The following is a 14,197-nucleotide window of genomic DNA, read 5'->3' as shown; positions in this document are numbered from 1 at the left end:
CGGGGATTTCTGTAATATTTCCAGTCGTGTCTGTTTTAGTACGAGGGAGCAGGAGAATTGCTGTGTGTTTCCTGATGATGCCTGAGCAGGGCATGCATCTGACCGTGTGGGGCAGGGGAAGGGGCCAGTGTTACCTACCGGGTGAGACGGGGGGTTCTCTTTGACAGAGCAAAATGGTTTGGGAAGCTTTCTGCGGGGGATGTGGTACCTCTCCCTCCGTGTCAGGCATCAGTAGGCACCAGCACCTGGCAGTGCCTGCCCCTCTGCCCCAGCATGGCTGGCAGCCCCAGAAGGGTTGAGGGGGTATGCTCAGGATCCCATGGCTCTCTCCCCTCTGCACTGTGCCTGCCCAGCTCTGGGGAGGTGTCACTTGCACCTTGATCCATCCCCAAAGGCCCCGTCCCAGCTGGAGGCGGATGCTTGGGCTGTGTCGGTAGTAGCAGGGTGGGAGATCTCAGCTGACAGTGTAGGCAGCACGTGTGTGATCTGCTGGGGCGGGGTGTGCGTCTGATAGTGTGTGGGTGATGCTGGGGCATGGCACAGGCTTGGATGCTCTTTGTTGTCACGACCATGGTACTCCTCACACCCTTCCCACGCCTGCACCATCGGCTCTACTGTTTATGCCTTGCTGCTCTGGCCTAGTTTCCTCTCCAGGTAAACACTGGGGCTGTCTCCAGTGTGGGTGGAGCCAAGTGCAGCCTGCCTCGGGTGCTCATGGCGTGGGGAATTGCAGGAGCTGACATGGCCCTATGTGTGCTGGTGTGAGCATGGGTCTGTTCTCACCTGGGTGCACGTGCTCTGTGGCATTGGTGCCTGCGCTGGCTGGAATGGATTCGGGGCTCAGCGAGCGAGTGCTGGCGTCTCCTCGCCGGGTGAAGCTCAGCTGTCTGAGCGCCCTGGACTCTGCGCCAGTGGGGTGAAGTGGCTGGAGGATTCATGGCTGGGCCCAGCCACATGCTGGCCAAAGCGAGCCGTGGGGGTGGGGCAAGAAGGCAGAGGCTCCTTCAACCTGGAAAGACCTAGTTCACAGCCTTCCCGCTACTCCACAGCGGGACACTGAGGTTTGGATCTGGGCAATGAAGGGGCAGAGCCAGTGAGTTTAGCCCAGCGTGGCGGCCATCAGTTGGTGGGAGGCACGGGGAGATGGTGACTCTATTGGTCAGGAAGTTCACCCCCAGCTTTCGGCTGGCTAGAGTCCATGTCCCTGCACCAGGAGACAGCAAAGCACACGAGACCCCCTGAGAAGCTGGGGCAGCCCTACCTGCTCCCCCCAAAGCTGACTTACTCTTTGAGAAATTGAGCCATAAAAATTGTCTCCTGTATCGTACGTATTAGTATTCATACTTAGCCACGTGCTGCCTCGCTGCATGTGCCCTGCCTTCCCCACACCGCAGTGTGGTAACCTGGCTCACAACTGTCTGAAGCCTGTGCCACCAGACGGCGGGATTGTTGGGGTAGGGTGCAGTACCTGGGCTGAGGCGCATGGGCTGGCAGGTGTTACATACACGACATCCATTTCACAGCTGGGAATGCTGTGTTCCGGCTCCTTGCTCCTCAGCCATGCTGTGCAGGTCTCCTCCCGTGTTTGGAAGCACTTTGTTAACTCCGCCAGCGTTGGGTGTTGGGATCCTGCTGAGATTCGGAAAACCTCTCTCCTCTGCTTCTAGCCTCACCCTCGTCTCGCTGGTGGGCTCACCTGCCTCTCCCTGCATGGACAATTCTAGCTCCTTGGGAGAGTCTCACCTTCTGCCAACTTTGCCTGGTCTCTCGCTGCCCGACCCGAGCCTGCTTTTCAGGGGAATTTGAAATTCTCCCTTTGCTCCCTGGGAGCTGAGCTGGCTCCATGTGAATGCTCTGAGCGGTGGTTACACATGGCTTTACTTCTGTGCATCTGATAGCACTGCCCTTTCTGAGTTGCTAGAACACTACTGAGGATGGAAACATGGTCTGTGGCTGCATCCTGTACCTGTTGCAGAGGGAAGGCTCTGCTCTTCTCCAATCCAGTATGCAATGAATAGAACCCCCCCCTCCCCCCGGTTACTTTCTCTGATGGTGCCTGACTTGGCTCTTAGAAACTTGGCTTTTTCTCCTCCTCCAGTGGAAGAACAAGCCCCTCGAATCTCTCTTGTTTTTTTAATGACACGGCTCCTTTGGAATAAGCCTGTTGTGATTTGGTCTTTGCTTTAGCTGTTGCTGTTTACGTCTTCTGAGTTAATCCGTGAGAACACTATCTTTGGATCCCCTTGGTTGTGCTCTGCTGCCTGTGATCTCATCTGCAATGTCGGTCAAGGTGTAAACCAGAACCTCTTGTGATACTAGGCCCATCTTCTGCGTGTCCTCGGCCCACTTGGCAAATGTAAAGCTGCAAGCCAGGGAGACAGCAAGTTCTGCTTTGCACCACTGTAGGCTGCCCAACATGAAATAGCATCCAGCCAGCCTTGCCCTTTGGTCGTGGCTGCCATCTGTGGGGTGGAAGAAATTGATCATATCTCCTTGAAATGGGGCTTTGATTCGAGATCAAGTGCCCAGTTCCTGGCCAGGCCCTTTGATGGTTCCGTTCTTGTTTTCTCCACTCCTCCATCCATTGGGCCTCCACTATGGGCCTGGTGACTGTGCTGCCGGCATTACTGGTTAGGAAGGAAAGTGCAAATCTTCCCCCACCATCAGGGCAGAGGAGATTTGGGTGTGGGCAGTGTCACAAGGGCAGGGGGGAAGCTGCTCTGGGAGGCCTGAGCCACTCCTGCTGTTTCCTGGCTCCATCCATTATACTTTGTGCAGCACTCAGAAGCTCAGGGGCAGGAGCACACATGCCAAATGCCCAGAGTCACAGCCTGGTTGGGAGGGACAGCAAAGGAAGCCCTGGTCTAGAACCCCCCTCTTGGCCCCAGGACCATGTGGCTTTGTGCAAGATGCTGAAATTCTGCTTGTTCTGCGGGAAGCTCTGGGCTGCATTAGTCAGAGGCGGATTGTTTTAAGCCTGCAGCCTAATGTAATTGGAGGAAAGAGCGTGTTTGGGTTGTGAGCAGACCAGAGCCTGATTCCTTGCACGGGTCCTTGCCTGCTTGAGGGGGGCTGGCTGACACACCGGGATTTGCACTCAGTCCAAGAGGAACTTGGCTGGTGAACACTTCTGAGGTTTTAGCTCTTACGAGATATGCAATAATAAATACTCTGATCGCCATTTCTTCTGTCCGTTAGCAGAAGTCGTTCTCTGTGTGCTTTCTGTGTACGTTTACTAACATAAGCCCAGGATTTGTTACTGTCAGATCATTTTTGTACGGTACTTTAAACGAAGAAATAAACTGAAAGAACTAAGCTGCTGGATGAGGGGGGTTAATTGTTTTTAAACATTCTTGTAATTTCAGGATTTTTTTCTGTGACTCCTGCCTTTTCCCCAGAGGATTAAATGATCCCACAGGGGAACTCTGGAGCAGGAGCTGGCTGGTTACCTATGCTTCAGAGAACAGCAGGTAAAACTGGGCCAGTGTGGGAGTTCCCCACCGCTTGCTCTCTGGCAAGCAGCACCCACTGCCTCTGCAGGGCTCCAGGTGCTTCTGGCAGGGAGATTCCTGTCCAGTTGTTTAGGAGGTGTCAGTTGCCAGAAAAAGACACTTCCCTCAGGGTTCAGCCCTGTAGCTCCAGGCATGCCCGCAGTTGGCTGCATGGGGTTATGTGCTCCTTCCATGTGTCCCCCAGTAGGATGTGGATCCAAGGCCCTGTGGCAGTGGAAAGCTCTTGTGCCCAGCCAGCTTGTGATGGGATGGATTTCCCATAGCGCCCAAGGGATTCAGGAGCACAAATCCCACTGAAAGTCACTGAGTCTCATGTACATTAGGCCCTGGATCTCTAACTGGGGGCTGCTGGTGCCCCAGGCTCTTCCTAGTGAGCAGATGGAGATGTGGCCCCCGGGGAGAGGAGCTTGTGAGACTCCGACCCCACCGACAGGCCAGGAAGTGGCCAGCTGTTGGGTTTTCCCTGGAAACGGGAAGTGGGAAGTTCCTCAAATCTCTCATGAAAATCTGCTGGCCGCAGTGACGTCCCATGGGAAGCACCTGCACTTCTGGGGCTTGGTGTCCTTAGGCACCGTTAAGGGTAATGCAGAGGGAGGGGGGACTGTTGGCTCAGCGTGGGGGTCATATGTAGAAGTCTCCCCATGACTATTGGGCACAGTAACTCGGAGTATTTTATCTATGGAACTGGCTGTGCCACAGGGCGTGTCCGTGTCCACCGCAGCATAGATCTGCACCCAGGCTTGCCTGGCGTTTTCCACTCTGCCCTCAGCAACAGCTGGCCACCCGCCTACCTGGGGGCTGGACAAGTCACACAGGGAGCCTGTGGCCAGGGTGCCAACAAAAGCTGTTCTGCCTTGGAAACCTCCTTAGCCTCTTGTGATTTCTCACCAGTTCAAACGGGCCTCTGTCGGGTAATCTAATTGGGAGGGGCCGAGCCTGTGGCTGTGCAGATCCCTCTGCTGCCAGACTGCCCCCAATATGCAGCATGCAGAGCTGAGAGCTTCCGGGGCATGGATTCCCTGAGCTGGGGGGCACCAGCTCTCCGCTTCTGCCTCCAAGCCTGTCTGCCACACAGGGCACCTGGGAAACAGCCTTGGCTCTGGGAGCACCGAGGAGGCACCAGGGGTGGGTTATAGGTAGATGCACCCTCCTGTGCAAACAAATCCCCCCATGGAGTAGGCCCCAGCCCAGCCCAGGGAGCCTTCTGGTCTCAGTGCATTCCAAGGAGACTGCTGCTGATTTCAACAGGCACAATGGGGGCCAGGCAGCTCCGGGCAATGTTGCCCTGGGACAGAGGGAGCCCCTCCTTGTCGGTCTCGACAGTGCCACTGTCCTGCCCTCCTGGGCCTTGCTGCCTTCACCTCCGTCCCACTTCTGCCTCACCCGCTCACCCTCGTCCTACACATAGACTGTGAGCTCCTTTGTACAGCACCCAGCACACTGACCCCTCCCCGGGGCTTTGAGGTGTTACCCCTGTACAGTGAAAGGTGTGTGCAGGAGGTGATCAGCGCACGGCTTGTTCTGTCCCCACTGAACCCTGGTGCCCAGATGTGGTTGTGGTTCCGGTTGTAGCAGGAGCTGAGCTGGAAGGTGGGGCAGGCACAGGAGGAGGAAGAACAGGCTGAGTTGGGCAGGCAGGCAGCCGAGGGCGGGACCAGAGAGCCTTGAAAGTCCCAGCTCCTTCCCCGGCTCTGCTCACTCTGGCTCCCCTCCAGGCTGATCGCACCATGTGCTGCTGGCTGCTGGCTGCCCTGGCCCTCTGGGCTGTGAGCGGTGGGGACTCCCTGCCAGCCTGTAACTATCCGCCCAGGCTCTTGTGCAGCTCCTGGAAGATTGCCGTGGCCTGCCAGGTAAGAGGGACGACTCAGGGCAGCCTGTCCCCAGGGAGCTCCAAGCAGAGCTGGCATCTTGCCCTGCTCTGTCCTGTGGGTTTGGCAGCAGCTGCCTCTCTGCTCTTGGGAAAGAGGAGAACCCACTCGGTCCTTTCACAGCAAGGCCGAGCTGAGCTTCCCCCTCAGTGACCCTGACCTCAGAGAAACTGGCTCAGACCCCCAGCGAATCGGGGCAGTACGTGTCCTTGCTGATACCGTGAGACACGGCAAGTCCCTTCCCATCCCTTGTCCCCTCGCTTTCCCTGCTGACGCCTTCCCCTGGGGGATGGGGTCTTACAACCCACTCAGCAGGGAAGAACTGGGCCCAACCTGCCCCAAGCAGCCTCACGGTCCGCAGGTCCCTGGGCTCCAGTGCTGTGGAAGTGTCCGTAAGAGAAGGTGTCACCTGGACACTGTGTGGGGAAGGGAGAAAGGTTTGCCCCTAGGGGCTAGCTCCCCACTGCAAACTGCAGCAGCAGCCCCAGCAGTCCCATGAGCTTCAGGACAGGGGCTGAGTAGGGAAAATAAGCACAAGGCTGAGAGAGAACCCCCTACCCCCCAGCCTGAGTGCCTGCCTGCCTGCCTGCCCGGCTTAGAGTGTGCCCATCACCCCCCTACCTAGGCACCAGGATCCAAGCTCTTAACTGTCATCTCCTGTGCCTCAGTGGGAGCAGCGCTCCTCTTGGCACCGTGCAGCTAGTGCTGTCCTGCACCCGCCCCCCCCAACACATGGGTAGTACATGGGACCCAGCAGCTGCTGTGCCCAGCATGTGTCTGGTCACTGCTCTTTACCCAGTGGGAAGATTTTATCCTGTGCTCCAGTGATAGCAGTGCCAGTGCCTGCCCATGGCTGGGACCCAGGCCTAACGACATCATGCTGGCAGTGCCTGGATCATGATCTCTTCATGATGCTGAACAGTTTTTCTTGCTTCTAAAAGGTGGAGAGATCCTAGCTCCGGGTAACTCCTCGGTCCGTGGTCACCTCCAGAGCTGAGCCCAGGCCTTCAGCGCCGGCGGGAGCCTCAGGGTGGGGGGTAGCCCCTGCTCGGTGCTCCAGGGCATTCTGGCCCTGCGCCTCGCATGGAGAGCTGCTGTGGCCTCCCTGACGTGGGCAGGCTCAGGAGAGAGATCCAGCACTGAACTCCAGAGCCTGCAGGGCTGCGTGAGGTTGCTACGCAGGGGGACCTGGCCCTGGTCCTTGGCTCAAGGGAGAGCACGCGTCTCCAGAGTTGCCAGCTCGGGCCCTGGTCCATCTGCCATCCCCATGGGAGAGCTGCTGTGGTGCAGCTCCTGATTTCTGTCCCCACACCATTGCCATGGCTCTTGCCTGCTCTGCCCTCACCCCATCCAGCTGTGTGGGGGCATTGGTGATACTTCTGCTTTTTCTGCCTCTCTGAGCAGCCATTAATAGCCTCCCATTCCGGAGCGGGAGCAGGGCCTGAAGCTGCACAACCACAGCCACTGCTTGGGCTTCAGAGTGCAGGGCTGAGAAACTGGCAGTCCCGACCCAGCGCTGCCCCAAACTCTCAACTTTGGTCCCTGAGCCCCACAGGCTCAGTTTGGCAACGGGCGCTAGAGCCCTGGGGTCTGTCCTTGTGGACCCTGCAGGCTCGGCCTGGCGACGGGTGCTAGAGCCCCGGGGTCTATCCCCGTGGGTCCTGCAGGCCCGGCCTGGCAACTGGAGCTAGAGCCCCAGGGACCCCCCAGGCCTGGCCTGTCAACGGGAGCCTGAGCCCTGGGGAGCCCACAGGCCCGGCCTGGCGATGGGCGCTAGAGTCCTGGGATCTATTCCCATGGGTCCTGCAGGCCCAGCCTGTCGACAGGAGCTAGAGCCCTGGGGTCTGTCCTTGTGGACTGTGCAGGCCCGGCCTGGCGACGGGCGCTAGAGCCCCGGGGTCTATCCCCGTGGGTCCTGCAGGCCCGGCCTGCCAACTGGAACTAGAGCCCCGGGGACCCCCCAGACCTGGCTTGTCAACAGGAACCAGAGCCCCAGGGGCCCCGCAGGCCCAGCCTGGCGATGGGAGCCAGAGCTCTGGGGACGCCACAGGCCCGGCCTGGTGACGGGAGCCAGAGCCCTGGTGTCTGTCCCTGTGGAACCCGCAGGCCTGGCCTGGCGATGGGAGCCAGAGTGCCGGGGTCTGTCCCTATGGGCCCCGCAGGCCCGGCCTGGCGATGGGAGCCAGAGTGCCGGGGTCTACCCCTGTGGAACCCGCAGGCCTGGCCTGGCAACGGGATCCAGGCTCTGCCATGTGTTGCTGACAGGCTTGTCTGCTAACACTCCAGTTGCTGGGTTGGATTTGGCCCATTGAACAGAAGTTGGCACTGGGCCTGATGGGACGTTGAAGCAGGAGAGAGTCCAGGGGCCAGGATGCGTGCCCAGACCCAGAAGGAAAAGAGCCCTCGAGTGTTCTGGACCCCGAATCCTTCCGGAGGGTGTGGACTTGCACATTTGAACCAAGTAGATTGAGGAAATCACCTTGGAAAGCCTCAGTGGCTGCTTGGTGTGTCAGAGTCTGCTGCAGCTGAAAACCCCGGCGTCCTGTTTCACTTCCCTTCTGGCCTGGCTCCGTGGGGAGGGCTGGCAGGTCTCCCTGCTCTGTTCGCTCAAGTACAAACAAGCTAGGCTGGAGGCCAGAGCCCAGGCAGAGCAAAGTCCTCCGTCAGGGACCCTCGCTGCCCCTGTCGGCACCAGCACACTTGGTTCCTATTTAAACAGTAACGTGACACCTCGTCCAGTCAGTCCAGCACCTCTGGGGAAGGCACTTTGTCCCCAGGTCCCTCGCTGGCCATTCCATAAGCTGGTTAAGCACAGTAGCTGCTGCAGCACTATGGAGCCTCCCAGTGGGGCCAGGTTTATCCTCCGCGTGCCCTGGGAGGCTCATGACTCCCTTGTGCACTTTGAGTTTGTCTGTAACAGAGCCAGAACCAGAGCTCTGGGCTGCTCTTTGGGGCAGGTCCAGTCCTGAGGCGGCACAGCCGGTCCGGGGTCTGTGCCAGGCCTGGTTCTGTCTATCCCAACCATGCTGCTCATCGCTCCCCTCCCCCGTATCTTTCTCTGCCCGCAGGTGGAGAAGCTATGCCCCAAATTCTACCACCGCCCCCAGGCAGCCAACCCTGTGTCACTGAGCCTGTATTACGAGAGCCTGTGCCCGGGCTGCCGCGGGTTCCTGGTCACCCAGCTCTTCCCCACGTGGGTGATGCTCAGTGACATCATGAACATCACGCTGGTGCCATACGGAAATGCCCAGGTAAGCGTCAGTGCTGCCGGCTGCAGAGGGTGGGGGAAAGGGACCTGCACCCCAATTTGAGCCAAGGGCCGGGGCTGCACCACTCTTCTGTCCCCATAGCCTGGTCTTCCCTCCCCCACAGCCCTGATCCTGGCAGGGGGTGTGGGGCACACGCTGTGGGGTGAGAGGGAACAGTGAGTGCTCCGGTGGCACGGGGGGAGGGGTAGTGTTACCTTAGGCTCTGACTTGGTTTCCCTTGCAGGAGAAGAATGTCAGCGGGAAATGGCAGTTCACATGCCAGCATGGTGAAGCGGAGTGCAGGGGGAACATGATCGAGGTGAGGCTTGGCCCAGGCATGGCATTAAGAAGGGGAGGGGGTGCAGGATAGTGGGGTGGAAGGAGACAGTGGCTCCTGGTTAGGTGATGGGACCCACTACCCCATCCCCATGTCACTGAGCCAGGGACAACTTGGACTCGTTAGCTGTGCTTGGGGTGGGGGAGGAGGGGGCACGGCTCCCTGGTCTCTGGCCCAGAGGTGGGGCCATGGTGAGATCTGCCTGAGCTCTGCTACTGAACTACCCTGGGATGGAATTAGGCCCTGTCCCCTGTGTGGCCTCAGCACAGTCACCATGTGACACTGGACTGCTGAGTTTCACATCTTCATTGGCACAAGAGAAGGAGCAAGGAGGCCCCTTGCCCTGCAGGGCAGAGTCCACGAACCACGTGGGCAGCTGCGCTGACATCAGGAGCTGGGCACCCAGGTGTGATCCATGGGGAGGGTGCGTGTCAGCCAGGACATCTCGGGGTGAACGTCAGAGAGCAGCAACACCTTCCTCGGGGCCTTCCACAGATAGTGGATTGGGGGAGGAGGGGTTGCCCCTCATCTGCCCCATTATGGGCCTCTCAGTGTAGTCTCGCCTAGGGGACAGGACTCCATAGGACTTTCCCTGTTGACAGTGAAGTGTGGGGCTCCCCCTGCAGCCATTCCTCTCACCCTAGGAGGAGAAGCTGGTCATGTTGGCCTCTGCTGGCTGGAGAACCCCCAGGGGCACAGCCTCTGTCGGCTGTTCAGGCAGGGCTCCTGCTCGCATTCCTGCTGGGCTCGGGGCACTAACATTGTGGCTTGCCCTGCTCTTCCAGACCTGCCTGATGTACCAGCTGAACGATTTCTTTCAGTCTTTCCTTGTGATCTTCTGCATGGAATCGGCGGGCTCTGTGGTCGAGAATCTTGAAGCTGTACGTTGGCAGCACTGGGCGGGCCCAGAGCTATAAAACTCCATGGGTTCAAGTCCTGGGGGAGCCGCCTCAGCCAGCTGGTCTCTGCATCCACCCCACAGTAATGCCCCTTCCACTTGCCCCTTGTTCCCCTGCCCAGGTCCAATCAAGTGTCTTGACCCAGCGCCCGGAGGGGCTGGCATTTCCTGCCAGTCTGTCTCTCCAGTCTGTGTCTGGTGGGACACCCGGCTGTAGCCATTGGCAACTTAGTGACAAGGCCACGTCCATTTCTAGCCGTGCCTCAGCCATCCCACGTGGTCTATGAAGACGCTTTCCCCGCTGTGCTGCCACCAGGCACCTTCCCTCACTCCGCAGCTGCTCTGCAGGTGTGAGGACCAGGTGCAGGGTTGGCTCCAGGCATCAGCTGGCCAAGCACATGCTTGGGGCAGCACCTTGTAAGGGATGGCCAATCTTGGGGTGGTGGGGGGTGCTAGGGCTTTATTTTTTTGGTCGGCGGGGCTGCGCTCAAGGGTTTTTTTGTTTTTGTTTCGGCAGTGTGGCGCAGTGCTCAGGAGAGTGTTATGGTGGCGCGGCACTCGGGGGGGATACGGCAGTGCTCGGGGGGGGTTATGGCGGCGTTTCTTTTTTTTTTTTTTTGCTTGGGGTGGCAAAAACGTTAGAACTGGCCCTGCCCGGGTAGCAGGTGAACTGGGACATACTCTGGAGACTCTAGCATTATGCAGGGGAGCAGGGGGTGAAGTGTTTTGCCTCTGGAACTGGCTGAGTCCCAGGGCTCCTCCTGCTGCCAGGCTGCACTGTGGGTTAATGAGTTCAGAACAGATAAGAGCCCCTGGCCTTAGCCTTCCTGTGTGGTGGGGGATTGGGTAACCAGCTCTCTGCACTGGTTCTGACGACTCCTCCTCTCCCAGTGCCTGCAGGTCTATGCCCCAACTGTCCAGCTGGCTGAGATCAAGTCATGCGTGACAGGAGATCTGGGGAACAAGCTGATGCATCACAATGCTGAACTGACCGATGCCCTCAAGCCACCCCATAACTATGTGCCGTGGATCCTCGTCAATGGGGTAAGTGACATGGTGCCTCATGGCCTTCCTGCTGAAATGCTGGCAGGGCCCATGGGCATTTCCACACAATGAATCAGTGGGCGGCAACCAGAGCCAGAGGTTCAGTGTAGAGTCCATGGGAAGCAGGGGCTAGAACCTATGACCTTCAGCTCCAGAACCCAGGCCTGCTGCCCTTGAGAACACTGATAATGCAGGGCGGTTGGTGGGTCTCATAGCCAGAAGACCAGTCTCTTGCAGGCCCACACAGAGCCACATGTTACAGCATCCCAAAGCACATGCCTGTTCATGCTAAGAAGCCCATGCACCTGGTATCTAGCTGGGATAGGTGACTTGAGTGCAATGCATTGTGGGAGGGAATAAATTGCTCTGAGAAGCACCCACAGAACCTGACTTTGTGGTGAAGCGAAGGGTTAAAGTTGTTGCCAACTCTTTGAGGAAATGCTTTATCTCAGCAGCCAGGCCCTGCGGCTGCTGCTTGCATGAGCCTCTTCTGGCTGCCTTTGGTTCCCCTGCAGTGAAGACAAAGGGGCAGGAAATGGTCCACTTGCTTTGGGGTGAATCTGTTCAGCCCCTCTGATTCAAGTTCATGGCTCCAGCCAGGTGCAGTGTGAGCTCCCTGCATACAGTTCTGCTGTGTCCCTTTAAGCCCATCCTGCTTGAGGCGTGGCACTCCCCTGCCTGACACCACGAACCATCACTTCCACCTGGGCCAAGTGGGGGTCTGATGCTGCCGTTCTGCTCAGGTAACACATCGTACCCACTTGGCCCAGGTGTGACCAATATCCCCCATGGGCACAATGGACTTGGCCTTGGCCACAAGGAGAGTTCACGCTGGCATTCCCTGGCAGGCTGCATGTTCTGTACCCAGGCCACAGCCCCCAAGAGGCTGCACTCTGCTCAGACACAAGCCCTGGTTTTGTGCTGACAAGAAACACATCCATTCTGCAGCTGCTCAAAGAAACAGGGCCCCAGGTGAATGCTGAGGGCACCATGCAGGCAGTGACTGACGCAGCCAGGTAGCACCATCTGATCTCACTCCATCTCATCCTGTACGGTGGGAGCGAAGTGCTGCAGAGCTGTCACTTGCGTTCCAGGCAGCAGCCCAAGCAAAACACTCCTGGAGGAATTACTGAGCACCTGCCTGCTTTCTCCGGCCAGTGGCTGAGCCTGGGAATGGCTTGTCCAGCCGCTGACACAGATTTACCCTTTCTCTCTCCTGCTCAGAAACATACGGACGCTCTCCAGGCGCGAGCCCAAACTGCTCTGTTCAAGATGGTTTGTGAGATGTACACGGTGAGTGGACCCTGGTAATGCATTCAGCCCTGTGTGGGCAGCAGTTCTCAGTGCAGCACAGTCACAGTACCCTGCTCCCCAGGCTCTGGGCAATGAGCTGCACTAGCACCTCGGCCAGCACTTGCCCACTAGCCAGATTCGGGGACACCCCTCTGCTGGTGAAATTGCTCGACTAGCTGTTGCACTGCCTGCCCAAAGAACAAGCAGCTCTACCCTGCTTGCCTCCCTGGCTGGGAGCCTCCATGGCTGGAGGTGAGGGGAGCAGGCTGTTAGGGCTTCAGCGATCCGGCTCTGCAGCTGTTTCCTCTCTACGCCCCTCCCTGTGTCATGAGGGTCCCTGATCAATCTCTGTCTTTGCAGGGTGAAAAGCCAGATGCCTGCAAAGACGCGGGGGCTGAGTCCCAGCTCCTCTGAAGACCGAGTCTCTCACCTAACTTAACCCCCAGCCTGGGGCTGCTCCCTGCACTCCATTGCCTGGCCTTGCCATTGGGGTGAGCAGCCAGCCACAGCAGCAGGGGATCTATTTGTGCCTGGTATGATGATGTCAGCTCTAGGCTCATGCTCAGTAACTTCTGCTGCAGGTGGGGGCAGTTCAGTTATGAGCAGGGGGTTGATGGGAGAACAGGCACACGATGGTTTGAATCTGGACATGGGAATTCGAAGGGTCTCTTCACGCAAGATGTCAGCACCAGGAGCTGGGCTGGGGAGAGCCCAGCCTGTAATCAGGGAGAGCAGCAGCAGGATGGTTGTTAAAAGAGCAGGTTGTGCTGGAGAGAGGCAGCTGGTCACCCTGACTCCAGTAGGCAGCCTGGCTGAGCAGCTTGGCAGCATGGGCCTGGAAGGGCTGCCAGATATCTAGGCCAGTGTGTTGAATACACAGGAACTGTCCACATCAAGGAACTCTCTGACTCACTCAGCCCTGGCCTCTGGCCTCTCCAGATCTCTGTAGAGATTAAATAAGGGAGGCCACATTCTGGCTCACTCTCCGGGGAGCTGCCCCATCCCTGGGCTGGAACCTGCACCTCGAACAGCAGACATTCCAAACCAGGAATGGGACCCCACACCTGCCCTGCTTTGCCCCGGGCTTGGGCACCAGCATGACTGGTTGCGGATCTTGCCTTACGCTGTGCAGCTTGTAGGGTGCTGTGACCAGCGGGGGACAAAGCTTACGCGCAGCAAATCTTGGGGGATGCGCTACATTTGCTTTGCTGATCTGGTGACTGACACCTGAACCTTTGCCCATACTGCTCCACCGGCCCCTCCGAACAGTGATGTCTCCATGACCTCAGCTCATTAGCCCTTCCAGGAAATGGTCCTGTCACTAGGCCCCATCCTCCCTTCACACAAACAGACCAGGGCCTTGCCCTCCCCAGCCTGTTGCACATTCCCTTCTAATTGCTCTAATTGTATTGATGTCACAAATGCCGATTCTTGGGCCTCAGGAGAGGAATGGCCTTCCTGCAAATGAATCTATTGAGTAACTTCCTGGCCTAGTTCTCTCTCATTTTGGGACTCTCCTGCATCTACCCCTGAGCCTAGGGCTGGGGGTGGAAGGAGGGGCGATGGGCAAGGCTGATGTGGGGACACTAGTGCCATGGCTACACAGGGGCAATGTAACAAAGGATTTCGCTCGGGTGCAGCTGCTCTCATTTCACCCACAGGCTGGGGAGGCACCTTGCTCATGGTTATCACAAACGTGGGCATTAGCTTTTGGCTAAAGAGGGGCTCTTGGAAGCTCCCCCGGGGGAGATGCTTTTCTCTGTGGCATGGCCAAACAGTGCTGTAGGAAGCCTGGACCAGGGAGGGAGCAGAGACCCAGCTCTGGGGGCCAGATGCCTTCTCTGTGCCTCGGGGAACTTCCACAGGACTGAGCTCAGGAAATGCTCAGCCTATTTAAGTGCTGTCACGAGTTCCCTGTGGTTTTATTACAGTAGCTTTGTATTTGCCTAACCCCTGTGGTGGTAGCTGCTGAGCCCAAGTGACTTGAGGCAGGGGGC

At 58.2% G+C, this 14,197-nt stretch overlaps 1 protein-coding gene across 1 annotated transcript; it reads left to right on the top strand.

The window, feature by feature from the left end:
• Positions 1 to 5,024: 5,024 nt before the first annotated feature.
• Positions 5,025 to 13,682, top strand: IFI30 (IFI30 lysosomal thiol reductase). Its single transcript, XM_032782832.2, has 7 exons — positions 5,025 to 5,362; positions 8,449 to 8,631; positions 8,873 to 8,947; positions 9,751 to 9,846; positions 10,755 to 10,907; positions 12,132 to 12,200; positions 12,561 to 13,682. Exons 1-7 carry the CDS (start codon positions 5,240 to 5,242, stop codon positions 12,612 to 12,614), a joined length of 753 nt encoding a protein of 250 aa, XP_032638723.1. The 5' UTR covers positions 5,025 to 5,239; the 3' UTR covers positions 12,615 to 13,682.
• The last annotated feature ends 515 nt before the right edge of the window (positions 13,683 to 14,197 follow it).

Source organism: Chelonoidis abingdonii, chromosome 11, assembly GCF_003597395.2.
Source record: "Chelonoidis abingdonii isolate Lonesome George chromosome 11, CheloAbing_2.0, whole genome shotgun sequence".
NCBI lineage: Eukaryota > Metazoa > Chordata > Testudines > Testudinidae > Chelonoidis > Chelonoidis abingdonii.
The sequence above is the reverse complement of the archived record's forward strand: the minus strand, read 5'-3'. Positions and strand labels throughout refer to the sequence as shown.